Consider the following 19,774-nt stretch of genomic DNA (forward strand, 5'->3'; position numbering starts at 1 on the left):
TTATTAAAAATTAAATAGAAACTATATAGCACTTTCTCTAATCACTTCAGAGATTACATAATAATTAACTTTATTAAGCATGACGGCTGCTAATGCTGCATAATAATTGAATGAAACATGATAAACTGAATGTATATGAAAGATTCCACAGGAGTGGAAGTCACATATTTTCCCTTCTTTGAACCCATTTCATGAAGAAGTGAGAAGTGTGCAGTAAATGTGAGTACCCACAGGATTCTTGGAAAGAAAACTGGTCCCACGGGAAGCGTGACTCCATAAGAATTTTGATGCCAGGATTTCATTTCCAAAGTCTTCAGTGATACTTAAAAAATAGCGACATATTTATAACGATATGTAGAAAAAGGGGTCTAAATTTCACTACTGACTGAAGTTCACGAGAACTGCATAAGGAAGTGTGTTACTAAGTCACACAAGCATAAGTAAGCACAGCAAAAGTGAAATTAAAGTATTTTTCTTATTAAATAACAAAATAATGTGATGACCACCAACAGAGGAAAAAATCCACAAATATTTTTTTCAGTTTATTTTCAATTATAATTTTTGGATAACCAAGCAGCTCTGTATGGAGAAAGCACAGAAGAGTCATTCTGGCACTTTTGGATAGTACATTTTTTTTGTTTGTTTTGTTTTTTTTGTTTTTTTTTTTCAAAAATTTTCTAGACACATTCAGTCCACTTGCTCAGTCTATAGTCCATTTTATATGAGCATGATTAGCTCACATGATTCCAGAGGAAACTAACAATATATACAGTCAATGAAACTATCTTCTTGGCTACTCTGGGCCCTTTAAAATGTCTTCTAAGTCTACCCTGGCTAAACAGAATCCACAATATACATGATAGCTACAGAATATACTGTATTGAAATGAGAAATGCTCAGCACAAAATGGGACTCTTGGCATGCAGCTTAAAATAAAATGTAGAAGTTCAGAAGTTTATAAAATCCCAAATGGGGTCAATTAAAAGGAGTTAGCAAAAGAAGGGACTGTTCATTGTTACTGTAAAAAAGGCACTTTGAGTAAATGGGACCAGAATTGGAGGAATCTTAGTCGACACAAAGTTCAGTTTGGTTTCATAAAAAGGCTTCAATGCTAAGGGATGCTACTCAAGTTTCCTGCAGTTTTACATTAAAATAATTGCTGAGTAGTTTATTATAAAGGACATAAAATGTTTACAACCAACTTGTAAAATTAATAAAAGCATAGTATAAGCAAAATATTACTAAAAGCAGCAATGCATAGCCTTTCATTGAGATAATGCACAATTTTGGACACCAAGTGTCAAACTCTTGCTTATAAGATACTTTCAGTAGCATTATCAACATAAAATTGGCCTACAAAACAAAAGCTTTACCAGCTCCCATTCATAAGGAGATTGAGGTTATAAACCAACCAAAACAATTTGTCAGTATTCTCAACATCCTGGATGACCAATATCAAGTACATGGAATAACAATCACACTCTTTGTTCAGCTATCTCACTGGAGGCAGCCTTAAATCAGAGGAATGATTTTAATTCTTTTCTAACATTTACACAGTAATGCATTTAAGTTCTTTCAAATGTCGCTCACCACAGTTTGTTTTTCTCTTTTCTCTCCACAAAAAAAAAAAAAAAAAAAAAAAAAAAAATCAAGCACTTCCACAGAAAGAATATTTGGCAATTTCATGCTCCACTGACTGGTGGATTTTCACAATAGCTCACTTTAGATTGAAAGTCATTAGTGGTCTTTCCTCTCGTTTCTGCCAAGGACTCTTCTTATCCTCACCTTGGTCATCTTCCTCATCCTCCTCATCCTCATCCTCATCTTGAACTGATGTTCTGTGTTCAGGACTAGTTAATGGCTCTGGTTTGGTATCCATAGTTCTTGTTTCCTCCTGCAGGCTGGGCAGCTGCACACCACTTCTCTTACCAGTGCCTTCTAGCAGGCATCGTAGAGCATTGTCCTCAGGGCTACAAACGGCTGTTCCACACTCGCTGCCACTTTGGTCCATATCATCCAGGTACACAAGCTGTGTGTAAGCTGTGCTGTCTGAAACCTTGCGCTCTCTCTGCTGGTGCTCCTGCACTGGTGGGTGACTCTGTGGCGCAGACAGAAGATCTCCTCTTCCCTTTCGGGCAGATTTTGGTTCATTCATGTCAACACCAGAGTCCAAACTGGCATCGTTACTTCCATTCCTACCAGCTCTTTGGAGATCAATGTATGAATGTCTAACGTGAGCATTTGAGCGTCCATCTAGAGAAACAAACCACGCTCGAGGATGAGGCAACGGCTTTCCACCTCCTAATTCCATCAAAGCCTTTTCTGTAAGAAGCTGCACTTCGCTGTTCATTTGAGCCAGGGATGCATCATTCAGTGAGGCAGGAATGGAAATAGATTCAGACATGGAAGCATTTTGTTGACTCCACTCAGCTGCACCTGCATCTTGCAAATGTTGCTGAGATATTGCTTGGGATGCTAACTGTTGGGGCTGCAGCTGTTGGGGAGGGTGTGGGAAAAGCCGTGCATGAGGGTTAGGAAGCTCAGCCTGAAGTCTTTCTATATCAATCTGCTGGTCAGCTGGGACAACCAGTGGCTGGCTAACAAAAGGGTGTTCTCCTGGCAACTTCATGTAATGACCTGGGATGACCAAGGCAGGCAAAACTTTTCTGTAAACACTGTCATTGACTTGGTCAACAGAATTGCAGCAGATTAACTGACCTGGTCGAGGGAAAGATGTAGGTCTTTCAAGGTGATCAACTGAACGAGACATCATACAATCAGTAGGTCTGCAGTCCAGCAGCTCTTTTTCAGGGGCTGAAGGTGTGGGGTATATTTGTTCCTGAATATTGTATTTACTTCCAGTAGCAATATGGTTCATAGATACTTGAATTTCTCTCTCTTGCTTTTCAAATAAAGGCTGAGAGAGCATAGCATTGTAACTTCTCCTATACTCATCTTTGATAGGGGACTCATAGCCTTCAGCTGTTTCTGTAGATTTTCTTGTCTTTAAAGGAAAACTATCTGCTGATTTGTGGTAGTCTTTTCTCAAAGACCCGCCGGGAGTCAGGTCATCCAAGGAAATCCTGCTCTTGTCTTTCTCCTTGTCAGAGAGCAGTTCCTCTCGGGAGCTAAACTCCTGGGAAGTACTGAATGAGTGTTTGAGCATAGGTGTATGCATATCTGCTTCTCCACTCGGTGATACCATCTCCATGTGGACAGCGCTGATTAATTCCTTTGCACCTGAGTTTTCTGTGTGTCCATTGCTAGCAACAGACAACCCGCCAGGAAATTCTGACTCGCGACGGGAAAATATTAAATTAATATGGGACATTGAGGTTGCTTGATCCTTCTTAGAAGTGTCCAGTGCTGTCGGAAGTTGCAGTTTCTTATGATGCTGACGTGGTCTTAAACATTTTCTTCTATAAAAGCCGGTAACAAAAGAAGTTATACATTTATGACTGTTGTACACAGAAACACGAGCAGCAAGTGTGTCTTAATGGGAGATTTTTAAGCAGTGATTAGTACTAGGGGAATTGAGCTTTTATTACATAACTTCACAATTAAAAGCTTATCCCAGCAGCAAAGATAAAATGAAAGAATAACTAATGTCAATTGGGAAACATCTCAAGCACCGATTACAAATTGGAGCAAATGTCTGGAGGAGGCAAATACAAAATCACTCATTAATATACACTTGCTGATAGAAGTTTAACATTCATTTTAATATAAGACTAGTAGAAAGACCACTTGCAAATGCATAACAGGTACAGTGACAGAGATCTTGGACCTATGCCCATGTTTGATAGGAGGTTTTAGAACACCTCACAAGGAAAACACAGGTACAGGGTGTGTGTGATCCATTCAACTCCCATCCTACCAAAGGCAGGGATTGTATATGCTGCATGTAACCAGGAACACACGGAATTTGATCTATTTCTTTCTTCAAGTGCTTGCTTGCTTTTTATTCCCCAAAGTAAAAATATTTCAATACAAAAGCTTTTAATTTCATAAGCACAAAAAAGCTTATATTTCCAACATGAACAAAGTAACCAGGATGGTGAATCTTACCTGCAATAATACAAAAGCAGACACAGCAAGACTAGAAGTATGAGAGCCATCCCTCCTAAAATTGCCAAAAGAAACATTGTGTGATAGCTGGTAATGTCGTGCGTTACAACGGGACCTGGAAGGCCAGAAAAGAGAATTTAGACCTATAACAATCTGCAAACAGGAAGAGGAACAACACTTAAACAGAGAGGGACATCTCCCCTTGTTATCAGAGTGCTAAGTGACCAACACTGCTGCTCCTAGCCCTGGTGCCTACTGAGCAGACCATCTCTGGAGAAGGGAGCAAGTTGTGGGGAAAGCATGTGCTGGTTTTCACGACTGCAAGTCCAAGCAGATCGCTCTGTGGAAAAGTAGTTAGTTCCACTGGGAGCATGCATCAGTGAATGCTGCCTTCCAGGTCCTGATGCTGACACGGTGTGCCAAAGCTCTCATCTCTAGAGACAAGCCATCGCAGCATCTTCCAGCACTGCGATGCATGTGGCAGCACTGTGGCCAGTAACTCCTCTTTAACAATGTTTGTGGTGCTTTGCACTAAAAAGTATGTACAGTACAGCACAGGAGTCACTGGAAGATGCGTTGGTGCTCTGAAGTCTAGATCAAGCCAAGCCAAGCAGATCTTCAGTAGCTTTAAAAAACAGGCCACTAGTGAAAACAAGTGTTGTAACTCCAGGTTTCAACAACACTCAGTAAAATGTTCTAACATACAAAGGGATGCACACATGTGGACAGCATCTGTTCACAATTATGCATGTGTAACCCTGTTGGTTTGTAAAATCCTTAGCAGGATTTTAAAATAAAGGCCCAAATTTTCATCTGCAGGCAAGGAGGTACAGCACCAGCTGGCAGCGTAACATGCATGTACTGTGAAGGACAGCAAACTTGGTCACCATTAAGGTTCTAGATCGTGAGGCTTTACAAATCCACCTCATCTGTGGATCCTGAGGGGTCTGTAGAACGACTGCTAGGAATACAAAGCTCATTTTTGTCTATTTTTTGAGATAAGAAATAATAGATTCAATGAGGAGATAAAATAAGCAAAAAAAGACATGAACATCATTAAAAATATCAAGTATATTGAATTTGGGAAATATATATATTTATACATTCTGTCCTTCCACTACCTTTAAGTAAGTGATTGATACTGTTGCTTCAGGGCATTGAGCAAATAGAAGAAGAGATAAATCACTTGAACTTTTCACGAAAATGTTGCTCCCCTTGCCACAAAGTTTTAGGAACGCAGATCTAGCTCTCAGAAAGATGGGAAAGTAAAATACAAGTAGAAATTCTACCATACAAGTTAAACCACAAGGACAAATAAGCCCTCTCCTGTTAGTTACAGGCCTTCTAACCTTAGAGATGCAGGCACAACTGCAGGACTAGTGCAACCTCCTTGCACTCTGGGGCAGAGCTGTACTGGGAAATGTTTGGCTCACAGCAGTTGCTTTTTCTTAAAGCATAACCAGTTTGTAAAATTCCACCAAATTCAATACGATAGCTTGTTCAGATCTGCACCTGCCTCTCAGCTCTGTTCAGCAATGAGTCAGCTGAATATTCCAGTAGTTTCATTTAATATAACCTCAAATAAAAAGCTTGCATATCATGAAACAGTTTCATGGCATATACATGCAGACTTTAAAAACAATGCAGACTTTAAAAACAGTCCTCATGTTAGAGTTTGTTTTGTTGGTTAGATATAGTTTATTTAGCTTGCACAGCAAAGGCAAGAGTGTTTTCATTTCTACTGTACTTGGTTTTCATCCAGAAAGCCTAATAAAGAAAATCTGTAAGAGGAGGATTTTTTTGTTTGATTGATTGGCTCTTTTATACACAGAGGTATCTCTGATTATTGGTGGCTGAAGAACTAATACTAAGAAATCTGAGGCAGCCAAAGACAGAAAAAAACGTAAGAGCAAGCCGCCACATTAATAATCCCCCCCAGGCACAGAAGTAGATATAAGGGCTAGTTCAAAGTGATTTTCTACAGTTACATCAAGAGGCTTGCAGATGGCAACCAGTCAGCTCATCTACTAATGCTACTCTGCTAATACACCTCCTAGAACTGCTATGCTAAGTTATTAGCAGTGCAAATTAATCAGTCACCAAGATGACGCAAAGCGTAACTCAGGGCAAAATGGGCATCTTCAGCATAAAAGAAAAAAAAAGTTACAACCAATCAATCCATTAGCAAACATCTAACCCAGGACAATGTTGGCCTTAGGTGAATCCATTTCTTTGGGAGCTTCTGTACAGAAACTTCACAGCATGTATTTTTCTACCTGCTGGAACACGAATGCATTGATGTTGTAACTCCCCCCTCATTTTCTAGCAATGGCTCTACCAGGCAGTGGTGACATAAATGCATCAAAGCAGGAACACTTTAAAAGTTTCCCATTGAAATGACTCAGAGATTTTGAGCACAAGGGTTGCCCCCCACAATCCTCAAAATATTTTAGCCCTTTATTTTCAGATTTCTGTTTTCTAATAATCCATTATTGATCAAGCTGTGGCATCTCAGATGAGGTCATTCTGAAAAATATAAATGTTATATATGAATAAATAATTACTCAATGCTGTGAATATCAATAAAATTCAATTCCATCTTACCTGGGATAGTAGGAGACATAGCTGCAACCCAGTAGCCCAGCTGAGGTGCAATGTAAGTCCAAGTCAACTGATTTCCTTCTTGTTGTACAAGGCCCAAACTACTCTTCAGCCATGTCCCTGTAAATGTAAAGGTTGTAGGAAGGCATTACAGATATACTCACACCTTCCTCTGCAAACAAGTGGGAAAGTAAGCAGTGATGAAACCTATCCATGTGCCGTACAGGTTGCGTGCATTGCTGTATAGTGTGAGATGGTGCCTTTTTCTCACTGGCATCTGAGAGCTCCTGCAATCTGTCATCCCCGTAGCCTTCTCAGAAGCTCTGTACACAAAACCCCATTTAAGATTAAAAAAACCCTAATAAATCTTCAAAAAAGGTTAAAAGAAAATAATGATTGTCATTTTAGATCCCCCTTTTTGGAAGAAGGATATTCCTGAAGCTGATTATATGTAGACAGCCCTCTTAAAAACTGTATTTCAAGAGACATCACAACTTGCAGACCACACATGAGTTCTGAACAGCACCCTTCTATCAGCTCTGGCTGTCAACTTCTGGAAGGCTGAAAAATATACATCCTCAAAATGTTGGTTTTCCTATACAGAAAACAAGCTTATGAATGTTACTGCCAATCAATGTAGAATTAATTGGCACCATCACTTTGATTCATCAACGTTAGTCATTCAGAATGTGTGTACATCCAGGAATGCTGTTTGGTAATGGATGACAAAGTTTTAAAAAAACATCCTTCTCAAAGGAAATGTAATAGATTTTTCAGAATTATCAAATGATCATTTCAAAATAAGTAAGATTGACTATTTTAATGCAATGTGTTTAAGTTCACATAACTCTTCAGTAGTCCAGATTGACAATTTGCGCTAGTTGAGAGCTGTTTTATTTTCAGAAGACAAATTTTGTTGCAAGAATTGGGCCACAAAATACCTTTATTACTGAATCAGCTGTAAGCCTTTTTGCGATTCATTAAGACCCCTGAGTCTGGGGCTGTAGGAAAAAAAAAATCACCTTAGTTGCTGATATATCAAATGTCCACCATGGCTGGTAGACTGCTCCCCTATTTACTGTCTTTGCAAGAAACATAGGACTGCTGGCCTGGACACTGAGAGCAGTTGCTGGGAAGCCAGCCCCAGCGCCAAGCAGCATGTCCCGAAGCTGCAGTCCTGGCTTGGCATCTCCAGTGGGTGCCAGAACAGACGTCATGAACTCACTCCGGAGGTTCTTCACACACTTTGGTGGCCACTACCAGTACGGCTGATCTGCATACAGAGAAGGGATAAAACCTGCTGCACCTCCGTAGCTCAGCTCTGGATTTCTGTGCGAAGTGGGGACAGAATGCTGCATTTCCCTTACTCAGCGTCAAATGTTCCCTTTAAAAGCAAGCTGCATCTTGTACTTGTGATTCCCTTTCCTTTAAATAGTCTCCTGCATGTAATTCCCAAAATGGTGCTTTTCACCAGACGTCACTCGGGACCAAGCACGAGCGTTTGTGCCTTACAGTCGTCTGAACACTTAGCAGGGAGTGCAGAACACGGAGAAGAGATGCTGCTGTTGTTTCGTTTTTTTTAATGCCACTGAGATCCCAATGATTTCCTCTGTGTTCCTTAGATTATCCATCTGTGCACACCCTGCACATATGAGAATGGCTTTTCTAAGTGTTTACTTCTTCTCTACTAGTTTTTTTTTCCATGAAAGTACACCTTTAAAGTCTACCATCTTTGGCTAACAATAAACCCATCTGAACACAGTCAAAGTTTTAAAAAAATAATATCTGAGAGGATTTCTAGATCTAGGTGACTATTATTGCCAGATAGCGACTCTGTATTTCCCACCAAACTGAATTTGTGGGCAACAGGGGAAAGGAATTACTGACGTAATTTTCAGTTTTCCAAGTATCATTTCCAGCCTGTATAGGGTAGCAGTAATCTGTTATTTCATAAAGAAAGTCACACGAGGCAAGTGATTTTGATCCACAGTGCCAAAAGGACCAAAATCTGTGTACACAGATTTGCACATACGGCATCCACAACTGTCGTATCGGAACACCTTGATGCAGCCATCAGTTTATCTCTTTTAGGGAAACATTATCAGGAAGAATAGAATTGAATTGTCCACAGTTATGTGTGAAGTTTCTGGAAAAACTAAGAGAAGTAGATTAATTTTCTACATTAAGACAGCCATTATCCCTTCAGATTTTCTACTGCAGATGTCATACTAATAGCCCTGAACCAGAAGGTGAAAAATAGCCCATAGGGTCAACAACCGCTTCTATCTCGTGCCTGAAATGCCATTTGGTGAGAAAACTCCTGTAAGCTTTAACTTTGTAATTTTTTTTCTGCAAGGTTTGGACAATGAGAATCACACCAACCATTCAAACACAACTATGAGAAACAAAACTTTAAGACTAAAACAGATATAAAAGTGCTGATTAAAAAAAAAGAATGGAAGGACCTGGGTGATGAATTCATCATGCTTCCCATACTTCTCGCACTGTCTCTAAGCCCTTTAAACTCACAAACAAGCAGAACACATACGTATCTAATTTAGCAAGGTTCATTATCTTTGTAGTGTATTTTTATAGCTACCTCCTCGAGGAGAAGTTAATATTGATTCCCTCACTAGGGGGAACCTGTGTCCAGCTTGCCTTATTCACATTACACCGCATTCTAATGAACGCAATCCTCCTAATGCCTCTTTAAAAGCCTTTTGCTCAGTAACACTCAGCTTGCATAATGCAGCGATCGAGAAGCTAACAGAGGCTGCACTCTTCTCGCTGTGAGCTGAGCTCAGCTGCCATCCTGCCACACCAGCAGCAGCACAGATTGCTCATATTTCAGCAACGAAAGGAATCCCTGTATTTGCAATGGAAGCAAACAATAGAGTCTTCTGCACAAGGTCAGTCAGGTTTCATGCTTGTCTTCTGCTCATTTAGGTCACCCGGTTTTGCTAACCACTGGACATACGCGAGGAAACGTACTGGTCTGTCTAACATTAGAGAAAAATGTAATTCCCTTTCTCTGTTATGGACAGTTAAGAATTTCAAAACTGTAACAGAAATATCTGATATTGGTCATCTTCAAACATGAGTGACGAAGCTTTTGTTGACCATACATTGGTATGTGATGACAGCTAGAAAAGAATGACTTTTTAAATGGCACTGCTCCAAGTTCCTTCATCAGGACAACACCCAAGTGTTGGTTCCTGGAAACCACAGGTACACAATCTCATCAGCTGCCTTTTTAATACCTTCCTGGTCCAACACTTTGGTGATAAAGTCATCTCTTGCACTTCCACCACCTCTTACCAATAGTCCACTAACAAAACAAGGCATCCTTCTGCATGGTGGGACGAAGGGAATAAAGAACTCCATCCTTCACAACAGCAGTGGCAAAACAGGTTTGAGTGGAAACAGTTGAAACACAAAGTCCTGTATTGTTTCTTCTATGATCAAACAGCCAAAAGCCAATGCAGTATTACTGGAGGGAATTGATGTGACTTCAGCATTCCGCAAATCCATTGGGGCATTTCCAGGTCTCAATTTCTCTCTCAAATTTCACCCTTTACAGGTTCTAACATTCTGGTCGTTTTTCAACTACGCTTAAACATAAAGCAGTGTTCTTGTAGCTCCCTACATGCAATGCCTTGCTGTAATGACTAATGTTGGACCTTCTATCGAGCAAAACCCAACTGCGCTGTACTCAATGGCTAAGCTCCTAGCATTTCAAGCTGCCTTGAGTAAGGAAGAGTTCACTGCTGTGCAGCCTCAAGAGTGAATTCCCTATCCCATTCCAGATTCTTCCCTGCAGCAGGAAACAAGATGTTTTCATGTTCTATAAGTGAAGCTAATTACCCTCTGTGTCTTCACATACTTGCTCTTATAAGCAAGGGAGGAGACTGAAGTGTTGTGAGTAAGATCTTCTTCCATTTTTCTGTCCTTTCCTATCCACTAGCCTGCAAACGGAGTCAGGGCAAGCAGCATTTTTTTTTTTCTGTGCAGGCAGGATTGCAACTGCAGGAGAACTAAGCAGAAGGATTCAGGAGGGAAGAGAGTTCTTACCTCCCTGCATACGTAAGTGTTATGAAAATTTGTTATTCTCCAAATATCCTATAACATCTACTTCCTCCCTCTCCCCAAGTCAGCACAATCAACTAGCTTCACTGCTCATTAAGTTTTATACACGATGTGCAAAAAATGTTAAGTAACAAGCAATACAGGATTATAACTGAAAAGCAGTGCAAATAACTGGATGTAGTGGAACTGATCATTTTTGTTCAAGATTGGTTGTGTAGTTCCAAATGAAACACGCCAATGCACCTTTGGAGCAGAAACAGCAAGTTCAGTGCAGTTTGTAAGAACAAAGAGTTTGTAAGAACCGCGTGACTTGGGCCAATTTGCCATTAATTCTTAAAGAGTGTCTGGTGCTTCACGGAAAACTTCTATATATAGAGACATTCTTGCTTATAGATCATTTTTACATTTCTCTTCCTCTTTTTCCTCTATTACTGCTCCATGGAGCCAACATGCTGATCCAGGATTCAAGTCAGGAGAGCTGTCTCCTGGCTCAAACAAACGGCAGGGGAGAACCAAGAAGTTTCTTAACTCTTTCCTCACTGAAATTATATTTACTGTTACTGACCTTTTGGAATAAATGGTGTCATTTAACAAATTTCTTCTTAAAAAGCTTATAAAACAGCTACACAGCACTCCTTTGTATACGTAACTTAAAAGCCAGGTAAGAGAACTACCATCATTAACACTACAAAGAATACAACAATGAGGGTACTTTAAAAGAAATATAAATTAAAAAAAAAAAATCGGATAAAGAAAGCTGAGCTCCAGCTGGCTGCAAAAATACCCAAATATCAGAGACAAGTTGAAGATTTCAGCAGAGCAGGAGAAATGAATTCTGCTAGAGAGCAGCACCTTAATACTTTCCAGTAACTTTGGTTCTGATGAACACGCTTGTCTATCTCAGGCAGCTTTTAGGACTTGCCAATGGGGGCAACAGGTGGTTATCATGTGTCAAGTTAACAGCAAGAGGTTTGCACATTAAAGTCTCCGTTTCAACACACATTCTGCACTAAAAATGCCTTTTTGTAATTTAATTTAGTTTACTTCTAAATCAAATTGAAAACCAGCACTTTCAGCAAGGAGAGCATCCAGATGGGCAGCAATTGCACAAAAGCCACTACACAACAGCTACTCTCGGCTATTTCCCCGCACAATCAGGTCACTGCACGCACGGCCAGTCTGCCCAGAAAAGAGATGTCTTCTTGTCTTCAAAGACACTGACTATTCAATGTGACAGCTTGCTGGATTCCAGGCAGCACGAACGGGTCTGCTTTTGTCATCTAGATGCACGATGCTCCTGAATGAGATGTTACTTCCATATTTTAAAGCTACCTTTGTTGTTTTAAATTGATCTGTAGTGAAATCCAGGGAACTGTGGCTTCCATGTGTGTGACCGTGCATGCTGACCATCCCGTGCTGCTCCAGCTCCAGCAAAGGGCAAACTTCTTGCTGGTCTATGCAATGCAGGACTGGGCTTCGTTGAGGCAGGACTGCCACACCAGGCCACCTGCTCGCGAGAGACACATGTGACTCCTACTAAAGTCAAGAAGAAAGGAGACAAATTTCCCTCCTGTGTGCTGGCTGCAAGGGGAGTTTGCACGCTGGCACCCCAGCACAGAATGTGGCTCTCTGCGAGGAGGTGGAACACTGCTTGCTTCAGGCTTAACTTCCCAAACCGACCATTCCAGAGCCTCCAAGATCATTCCTGCCGCAGTGACTTCTGCTGACTTTGATTGCGTATTCTTCCTATCACTGATCAAAATAGTTCTGGTAAATGACTGTCAGAGGAGTGTGCTGTAGCCAGCAGCTTCCCCTAAGGACAGTCATAAAGTCTAAATATTGCTCATGTTTAAATATATGGTAGCTATGGTGTGGTTTTTTTCCATAAATTGCTTTTACATGTGAGCTTTTGGTAGGAAACTCGTCCGTTGATCAAATACTGTTTCCTTTTTGTTTCTTTAAACTGGCAATAGGACCATCCAAACCCAGTCAAGCAGGGAACCAAAACTGTGCTATGTACAGCATCAATTATTTCCATCCAATAGGTCTGACAAATAATGGGATTTAATTAGCCAGAGAGCAAATTAAGTATAATCCCATTATATGAATTTATTTTTATTCACAAGATTATCTTCCCTGGATAAAAGAGTTTTGGAAAGAAAAGAAAGATACTTTTAACTGTACTACTTAATAGCATAGATGTTTTACATAAATATTCCTTAATGAGAAGTGCTTTTCTTTCAGCACAGATCTCTTCTGTGATGTCTATGATGTCTAGCAAGATTGCCCTGCTTAGGTAGAGATTCACAGTTAAATGGAGATACAAATGTCAGAAGGAATGAGGCAGGTTGTTACTAGACAGAGCGTGGGACAGCAGCTATTCAAAACATACTAACAGTGTTTCTAGAAGTAATTGATTTGGACACTTCAAATGGCAATGTTATTATGGAGAGTTAATGAAGGGCAAGTTTGTGAAAATAACTTCCTAAAGCACGTTCTGACATACATAAATTGTAGCTTTTCATTCTACCAGTGGTAAGCTGCTTATCAGATTTCTTCTTCCAACCAAAAATCACTTCTAATCTGCATCAGCATGGGAAGTTTTATGACAAAAGGATGGTTATTTTGGTTTTACTTTTGTTCATTTTCTAAAAAGGTAACAGCCACTGAAATTGGAAGTGGAAAAATTCCTTCCTGAATATTGGTAGAGATTATTCTCCTCCTCCCCCTCCCCCCAACACACATGGGTTTAAAAATCCATAGTATTTAAGTTAATATTACAATTTTGTTTTTGGAGTTGCTAAGCAACATCAAAAAAATAAACGTTCCTGCTCTGAGCTCATACCTTCATTATTCTTCCACTCTTACAGAATTTGTTACACAAGCCTTACAGGGCTAAATCCTACTACTGTTCGAGCAGCACCACCATCACTTGTGTACTCTAAGGGAAACGCTTTTAACATCACGCCTTGAGGACTTTTGCAAGGAAGACTTAACGGTTCAATTTATCACTACTGTCTGAAAAGCTTCGGGTTTTTTGCCATCTGTACTCATTCTTCGCCTTAAATCACCTGTCAAGTGTTTAACAAAAGAACACACCGGTTTTCATTATTAAATAATTTTAATTATATCTGGGCAGAAGGCAGGGCACATTGTGCAGAGAACTGCTTGCATTGCCTGGGTCCCCTCAGCATTTCCTTCCAGAATGCCAGAACAGAAGAGACTTATTAAAGAAAATGACTTCCATACGTAATTACTGGTTAATAATTGTATTTCAAAAGGGAAAGCTTCGTTATGCTTGCTGAACCACCAGCCCTAGTTACCAGTGCACATGAAAGATACTGCCTTTAGTATTCACTTTATCACACTATTAATCACATTCAGTCAGTTATCAACAAAATTATTAGAACAAGTAATAAATAAAAGCACAAGGTAGTTCAAAACACTTCATGCCTTTTCCCTCATTCAGCCTCACATCACGCTCACGTTCAGTTTCGATTTTTCAAGCTGGAAGCGGAAGCAGCTGCACACTGGGATTTGATCTACCATCCCAATGCCGCAGAGGAAGGTTGTCCCAGGTCCTCGTCAGCCTCTTCCAGCTCCACCCAGATACTTCACACTCCTGTTCTACGCACCCCTGTCTGTATTTCCACCAACCTCCAAGTCCTCTCCAACTCTAGCAGCTGCACAAGCACAACAGTCTTTTCTTCACTTCTCAAATTCTGATGTCCACCTCTTCCCACCTACTGCATACCTTCTGTAGGTAGAGCTACAGGGCCATCTACACAATACAACATATAGTCCGTTATTAAAATGTGTTCCTAGAAGCCATACTATTTGTTTCCAGTTTTATTTCCTTGACTAAATAATAGTAGATTATTTGCATACATCACTACACTTTGTCACCGACCTGATTCTTTCAACATCCTCTTAAGCTCCACCATCATGCCATACATACCATGTCTGCTTTGCCACAAATGCAGCTCAGATGGTATGTGAGGTGAGGAGAGGATCAAATAATCCATTCACATCACTTCCACATGTGTAAGCTGCAACATCCATTTTAAAACCAACACACATATTGGTAAACAAGCTCCTCCTGTGATCTACTACACCTCTCCAGAGGAATCATGATAGTGAGAACATACCTCAGTGAGCTACACTGCGAAGCATCAGAGGAAGAGCTTCTTTTCTGTTCGATGCTGAGGTCTGTCTACTACTCTGCAATTATATCTGTGCCTATTATCTAGACACAGTACATGGTAAAAAGCTGGGTCTGGTAGCTGCCATTTCTATGGCAACACACAAAATATGGAATTCTTTGAGAGCAGTTAGTTAAAAATCTGTATTCCTGTCCTGGGTTTGGCCAGGACAGGGTTAATTTTCACCAGACTCCAGGAAGGGGCACAGCTGGGGGGTGGGGGCTGACCCCACCTGGCCAAACAGAGCCCGGTATTCCATGCCATGTGACGTCACGCTGGGTTCCGGTGGGGGGGGCGGCGCGGCGGGAACGCACTCGCGGCTTGCGGGGGCGCAGCGCCGGTCCTGTTTCGGGAGAGAGGCTGTCTGGGCCATACGGTTCGTGGTTGTGTTTTCTCCTTATTTGTATCGTTGTTGTTCCTGTTTTCCCTCTCTTTGCTGTTCTGTTAAACTGCCCTTATCCCGACCCACCAGTTTCTGCCTCTTTCTTTCCATTCTCCTCCGCACGCCGGCGGGGGGAGGGGCGGCCGCGTGGCGCTTTTGTTGCCGGCGGCAGCCGAAACCAAAACAATTCCTCAGTGTATTTAGTCTTCAAGAATAATTTAACCTTCACAGCTGAGATAAAAAAGGAAGTCAAAATCAAATTGTCAAGGAACCTGTAAACTACAGGAATAGTGTAACTACGAACTTTCTGGAGGCTTGGTTTTCTACCTGCAATTCACAAATAAATCTCCGTATTACCAGCAAATCTGATCTAGAAGCAAATGTTCTGGATCTGAGTACAATGAATTTAAACTTTTGGGGGAGAGCATGGTTCAGAGGCATGGGCTCATCCCCACTGTCAGATCAAGCAACAGACTGCAAAAGTTTTTTTTAAATGATTATTTTCTGTCTGTCATGCAGCGTATGAATGTGGTGGCAATAAGAAGTTAACCAAATTCACAACAAAAAGGAATACGTTTTATTTTTAAACTATGAAAATATAGGTCAATCTTTTCTTTGAGTGAATTATCATTGCTACCACCAAATCATCTTATTTACAAATAATGTGCAGTGAACTAGACAGGTAAATGTACAGCAACCTGCTTACATTTTCTGCCTGACAGTAGCTGTCGCTCTCTCCCTATAAACACTATGAACAAAAACCAAGCATCATTTCACCTCCAGGAAATACAGCAAAACCATATTGCAGTCAATAAGTAGGTGCAAGTAGGCACTGCTACTGTTTATACATACGTATATCCTCACGACTTCTGTTGAGCACAGAAAACATTGCCATCATTTTGATGAAGAAGAAACATCAGGAAATTCTGACTCTAGAAAAATTAAGGGAAATTTTACCACTGCAGGCAGGATGTCACCCAGAATAAGTATCAGACTTTCAAATGTATTTAGAAATCTATTATGGCATTAAATGCAGTCAGAAAGCATTGACCAAGCACAGCGGAGTACATGAAGTATTGTGCTTTACAGAGGCATAAAGACTTCCCCAAGATACTCTTCTCCATTTTCTGCCATCACGTTACATTAATACATAGTTGAGATTTCAGGCACTGGGGAAACATCCTCCTCTGCAAAGCAGCTAGTAATTTAAAGACAACAAGGTTATGTCAAAGATGTACACCAACTGTTCAGGGAGAAGGAATACCACAGAAACAGTACCCTGAACTTCATTTACATGTAGTTCATAGGAAATAACACATCTTAAGGAGGAGAAGCAAGAGGGTGGAGGGTTAACCTCTTCACTCCAGAGTCCTTTGCCACACAAGGTTAAAAACAGTGTTGAAAATATTTTCCTGTTATTTGGTAGGATTAATAAACTAGCAGATTAATCGATATTGTCACTGAAGAATAAATCCCATTTCCATAATATGCTCTCTGGAAGATTTGGTAATATTTTGAAGTCCTCCATAGAGCTCTAGATGTGGATCTAGAGATCTAGGTGCAACATAATGCCTCCAACACCACACGGGATGAGACTGAGGACTTAAAATGGAGAATGCTGGTCTTACAGTTTTGCTTACTGAATCCAATGAAAAACAGACACCTTAACATAAAGCACAAGCCATTTAAATGGGGGCTGAAGAGAATACAGCTGAGCAAGTGCTGTGTTATTCAGTCCAGCTGGCAGGAGCTGGAAATGATACAGGAGGTACAAAGATTCATTTCTGCTGGGATCTACAGTATTCATTTCTGACTCAAGAGGACAAGGCTAGAAAGAAGTCTTGGACAGAAATTTGGTATCCAAGAATAGAAAGATTAATTATATTGCTGTAAATCCTACTGACATCAAGGCAAATATACAGAGAGGAAGTCATGATCCCAACCATCTGTTTATGGCTGAAGAAGAAAAAAGTTTTTCAGCCCCTTCAGATTTTGAAAAAAAAAAGACAGCGCTTGGGGAAAAAAAAGCCAACAACTCACAAAATCCCACTAAGCAATTTTGATTATAAAAATTAGATTCCATATCTCTTTACACTCAAACCTTTAAGAGTTACTATGAAATAAAAACACTCTCCCACAGCAGTGTGAAACACAAGAGATACGGGTATTTCAACAGCACGGAATGATTAAGTCGGGTTTGAGCATATACGTCTCTATAACATCAATGCATCTGTGCTTATTCTTACCAACACTAAGAAACGTTGCAGAGAAAGGCTGTGGCGTGCATTTCCAACACAAGAACAAGGCTGGACATATTCGTTTATTCTAAAACTTCTCCAGGGCACAGTTAGTTGCTCTTTGTTTTATTAATTATTCAAAAAAGTATTACTGCTTTAATTTGCCTGCTGTGCACACAAGGCAGTAAGTTTGTTTTGCAATGAAAAATCTCACGTGCAACATTATAAAACAGACGCATCAGATTGTCTTCTGTCGACAGCAGCCTGCTTCTTCTGGCTGGCTATTTCATCAGTGACAATGGAGCCACCCTCAGCCTTATGCAGACTGTGCTGCTTCTCCCCCAGTTCTCTCATGAGGACAGAAACGGTGGTAATGAAAATCTAGATTGTTTATGGTAAACATCCTATATAGCCATTAATGATTTTTGTCTGCCATAATACGCAACTATGCATAATTTCTGTAGAAACTATGAAAATCTCTGCACTACGAATCAGATGCCACTGGGTTTATGTTAGTACCTCATGAGCTCTGCAAAATGTGTAAGATTCTAAGGATTAAAACACATTTCTAATATTTCTGTCCCTTCTCTACTCCCTCCCCTAAAAGTGAAAAGTATTTCTGCTTTTTAGAGCAGAAATTATACTTTGTGCAGTAATGATGACAACCACATGGATTCTAAACAAAAACAATGGCTTGCAGGAACAAGCGCCCACTGTACTGCTAATACACTAGAGAGAAGCGCTGCATTATTGCCTGGTAATACAGTCATAGTTTTCCATTTCTGGCACTTACTCCATTTTCAGATACGAGTGTGAAAATTCAAGCCACTGAAAATCTATTAAGGAGAGACCGCAACATAACTAGCACTGAAAAAAGCAGCTCCTGAAATGAAACACAAAATCAGAATAATGAGTTTAGAGGTCCTATCCTGGCAAGACACAGATCTGGCAGTGCAAATGGGTTACAAACAACTGCTTTGTCAGTTAAGGATTTCTTCAGCACGGAGCCATCCCAGTCATCATCCATCCTCCTCCCTTCACAGCCCAAGCACAACAGGGGCAGGGAATGGCAGGGTACCACCATGTCCACGCTGCATATGGCTAGTTTGACAGCCCTTAGGGTGCTCATGTAGCCCGCACAAGATACAGTGGCTGCTCTACTTATTAAATTAGGCTAGTCTAATTTAAATTGGTTGGGATGCGGCCAAAATTCTGCTAGAACTGGCATGCTGCAGTCAGGCTTTAAATACATCTTTGTTCAACATCTCTGGTTGCACGGAAAGATGCTTACTTCAGCTGAAGGGCGAGCTGGAGCTTAAGCATAACGCCTCCAATACCTTCCTCTCCATGGCTTTGTGAAGCTAAGTGGCCTGACAAAGACACATTTTGTTTAGTGGTCCTCATGCCTTCCCTTCCCAGCAACAAAAGTGCTCCAGCAGTTTGTCAGGAAGCAAACAAGGTTGGACTTGTCTGAAGATTGGGAGCCTCAAGACTGCAGCACTAATTAACTAACCCATACTGATCTATACTAATATATACTGCACACAACAGAGTAACTAGCTCTTTATACACAAAGATAAAAACCATATTCCATACTAACAGAGAACTTTTGTGGCCCTACTGGAGGGGCATGGAAATCTGGCCATAAATGAGAAAGCTCCATAATCAAAATCAGAACCATTTTACTAGCAGTGGGTAACTAGCAGTAAGGCGGGCTGCAGCTACAACACAGCTGGCAGGAAGGACTGGGGATGGACTGCTTCTTGTGGAGAAAGTAAACGTGAGTCAGTCTTCCCCTTCTTTTTTTGAACAAAGGAAAACAAAATAGTTTCTAGAACCACAAATCAAAATCAGTTTCAGGAAGAACGCGGTGAAACTCACTGCCAGGGCACCACCAGAAAAGTGCTGGTTCCACAGTTAGGGGAAACCCCAAATCTATTCACTGCACTCTTTTTCTACTATTCAATTTGATGTCATATTCAAATTTATTTTTCACTAAATCCTGCTGCTTTACTTTCTAATACAGACAACTTCTGACACAAGATTTATAGGCATGCTGTTTGAAAATACATCACCTTTTTCAGCAAACAGAGGCAGGAAGGAAACAAAAACGTTATTTCCCCCTTCACCTCTGCCTTCCCCCCTCCCCTCCGCTTCCTCCAACAAGCTGGTTTCGTGCTCGTTTCTCTACTTCTGGA

At 40.6% G+C, this 19,774-nt stretch overlaps 1 protein-coding gene across 2 annotated transcripts in view; it reads right to left on the bottom strand.

Annotated features, from left to right (window-relative positions):
* Positions 1 to 857: 857 nt before the first annotated feature.
* The window catches only part of FAM171A1 (family with sequence similarity 171 member A1), a 97,599-nt gene continuing 78,682 nt past the window's right edge, over positions 858 to 19,774 (bottom strand). For both annotated transcript variants that reach the window (XM_075419427.1, XM_075419426.1), the window contains exons 6-8: positions 6,673 to 6,789; positions 4,069 to 4,183; positions 858 to 3,419 (exon numbers count right to left, since the gene is read on the bottom strand). In XM_075419427.1, the coding sequence (XP_075275542.1) occupies positions 1,718 to 3,419; positions 4,069 to 4,183; positions 6,673 to 6,789 (1,934 nt within the window). In that variant the 3' untranslated portion in view covers positions 858 to 1,717. The remainder of the gene's footprint in view (positions 3,420 to 4,068; positions 4,184 to 6,672; positions 6,790 to 19,774) is intronic.

This window comes from Opisthocomus hoazin, chromosome 4 (assembly GCF_030867145.1).
Source record: "Opisthocomus hoazin isolate bOpiHoa1 chromosome 4, bOpiHoa1.hap1, whole genome shotgun sequence".
Lineage (NCBI taxonomy): Eukaryota > Metazoa > Chordata > Aves > Opisthocomiformes > Opisthocomidae > Opisthocomus > Opisthocomus hoazin.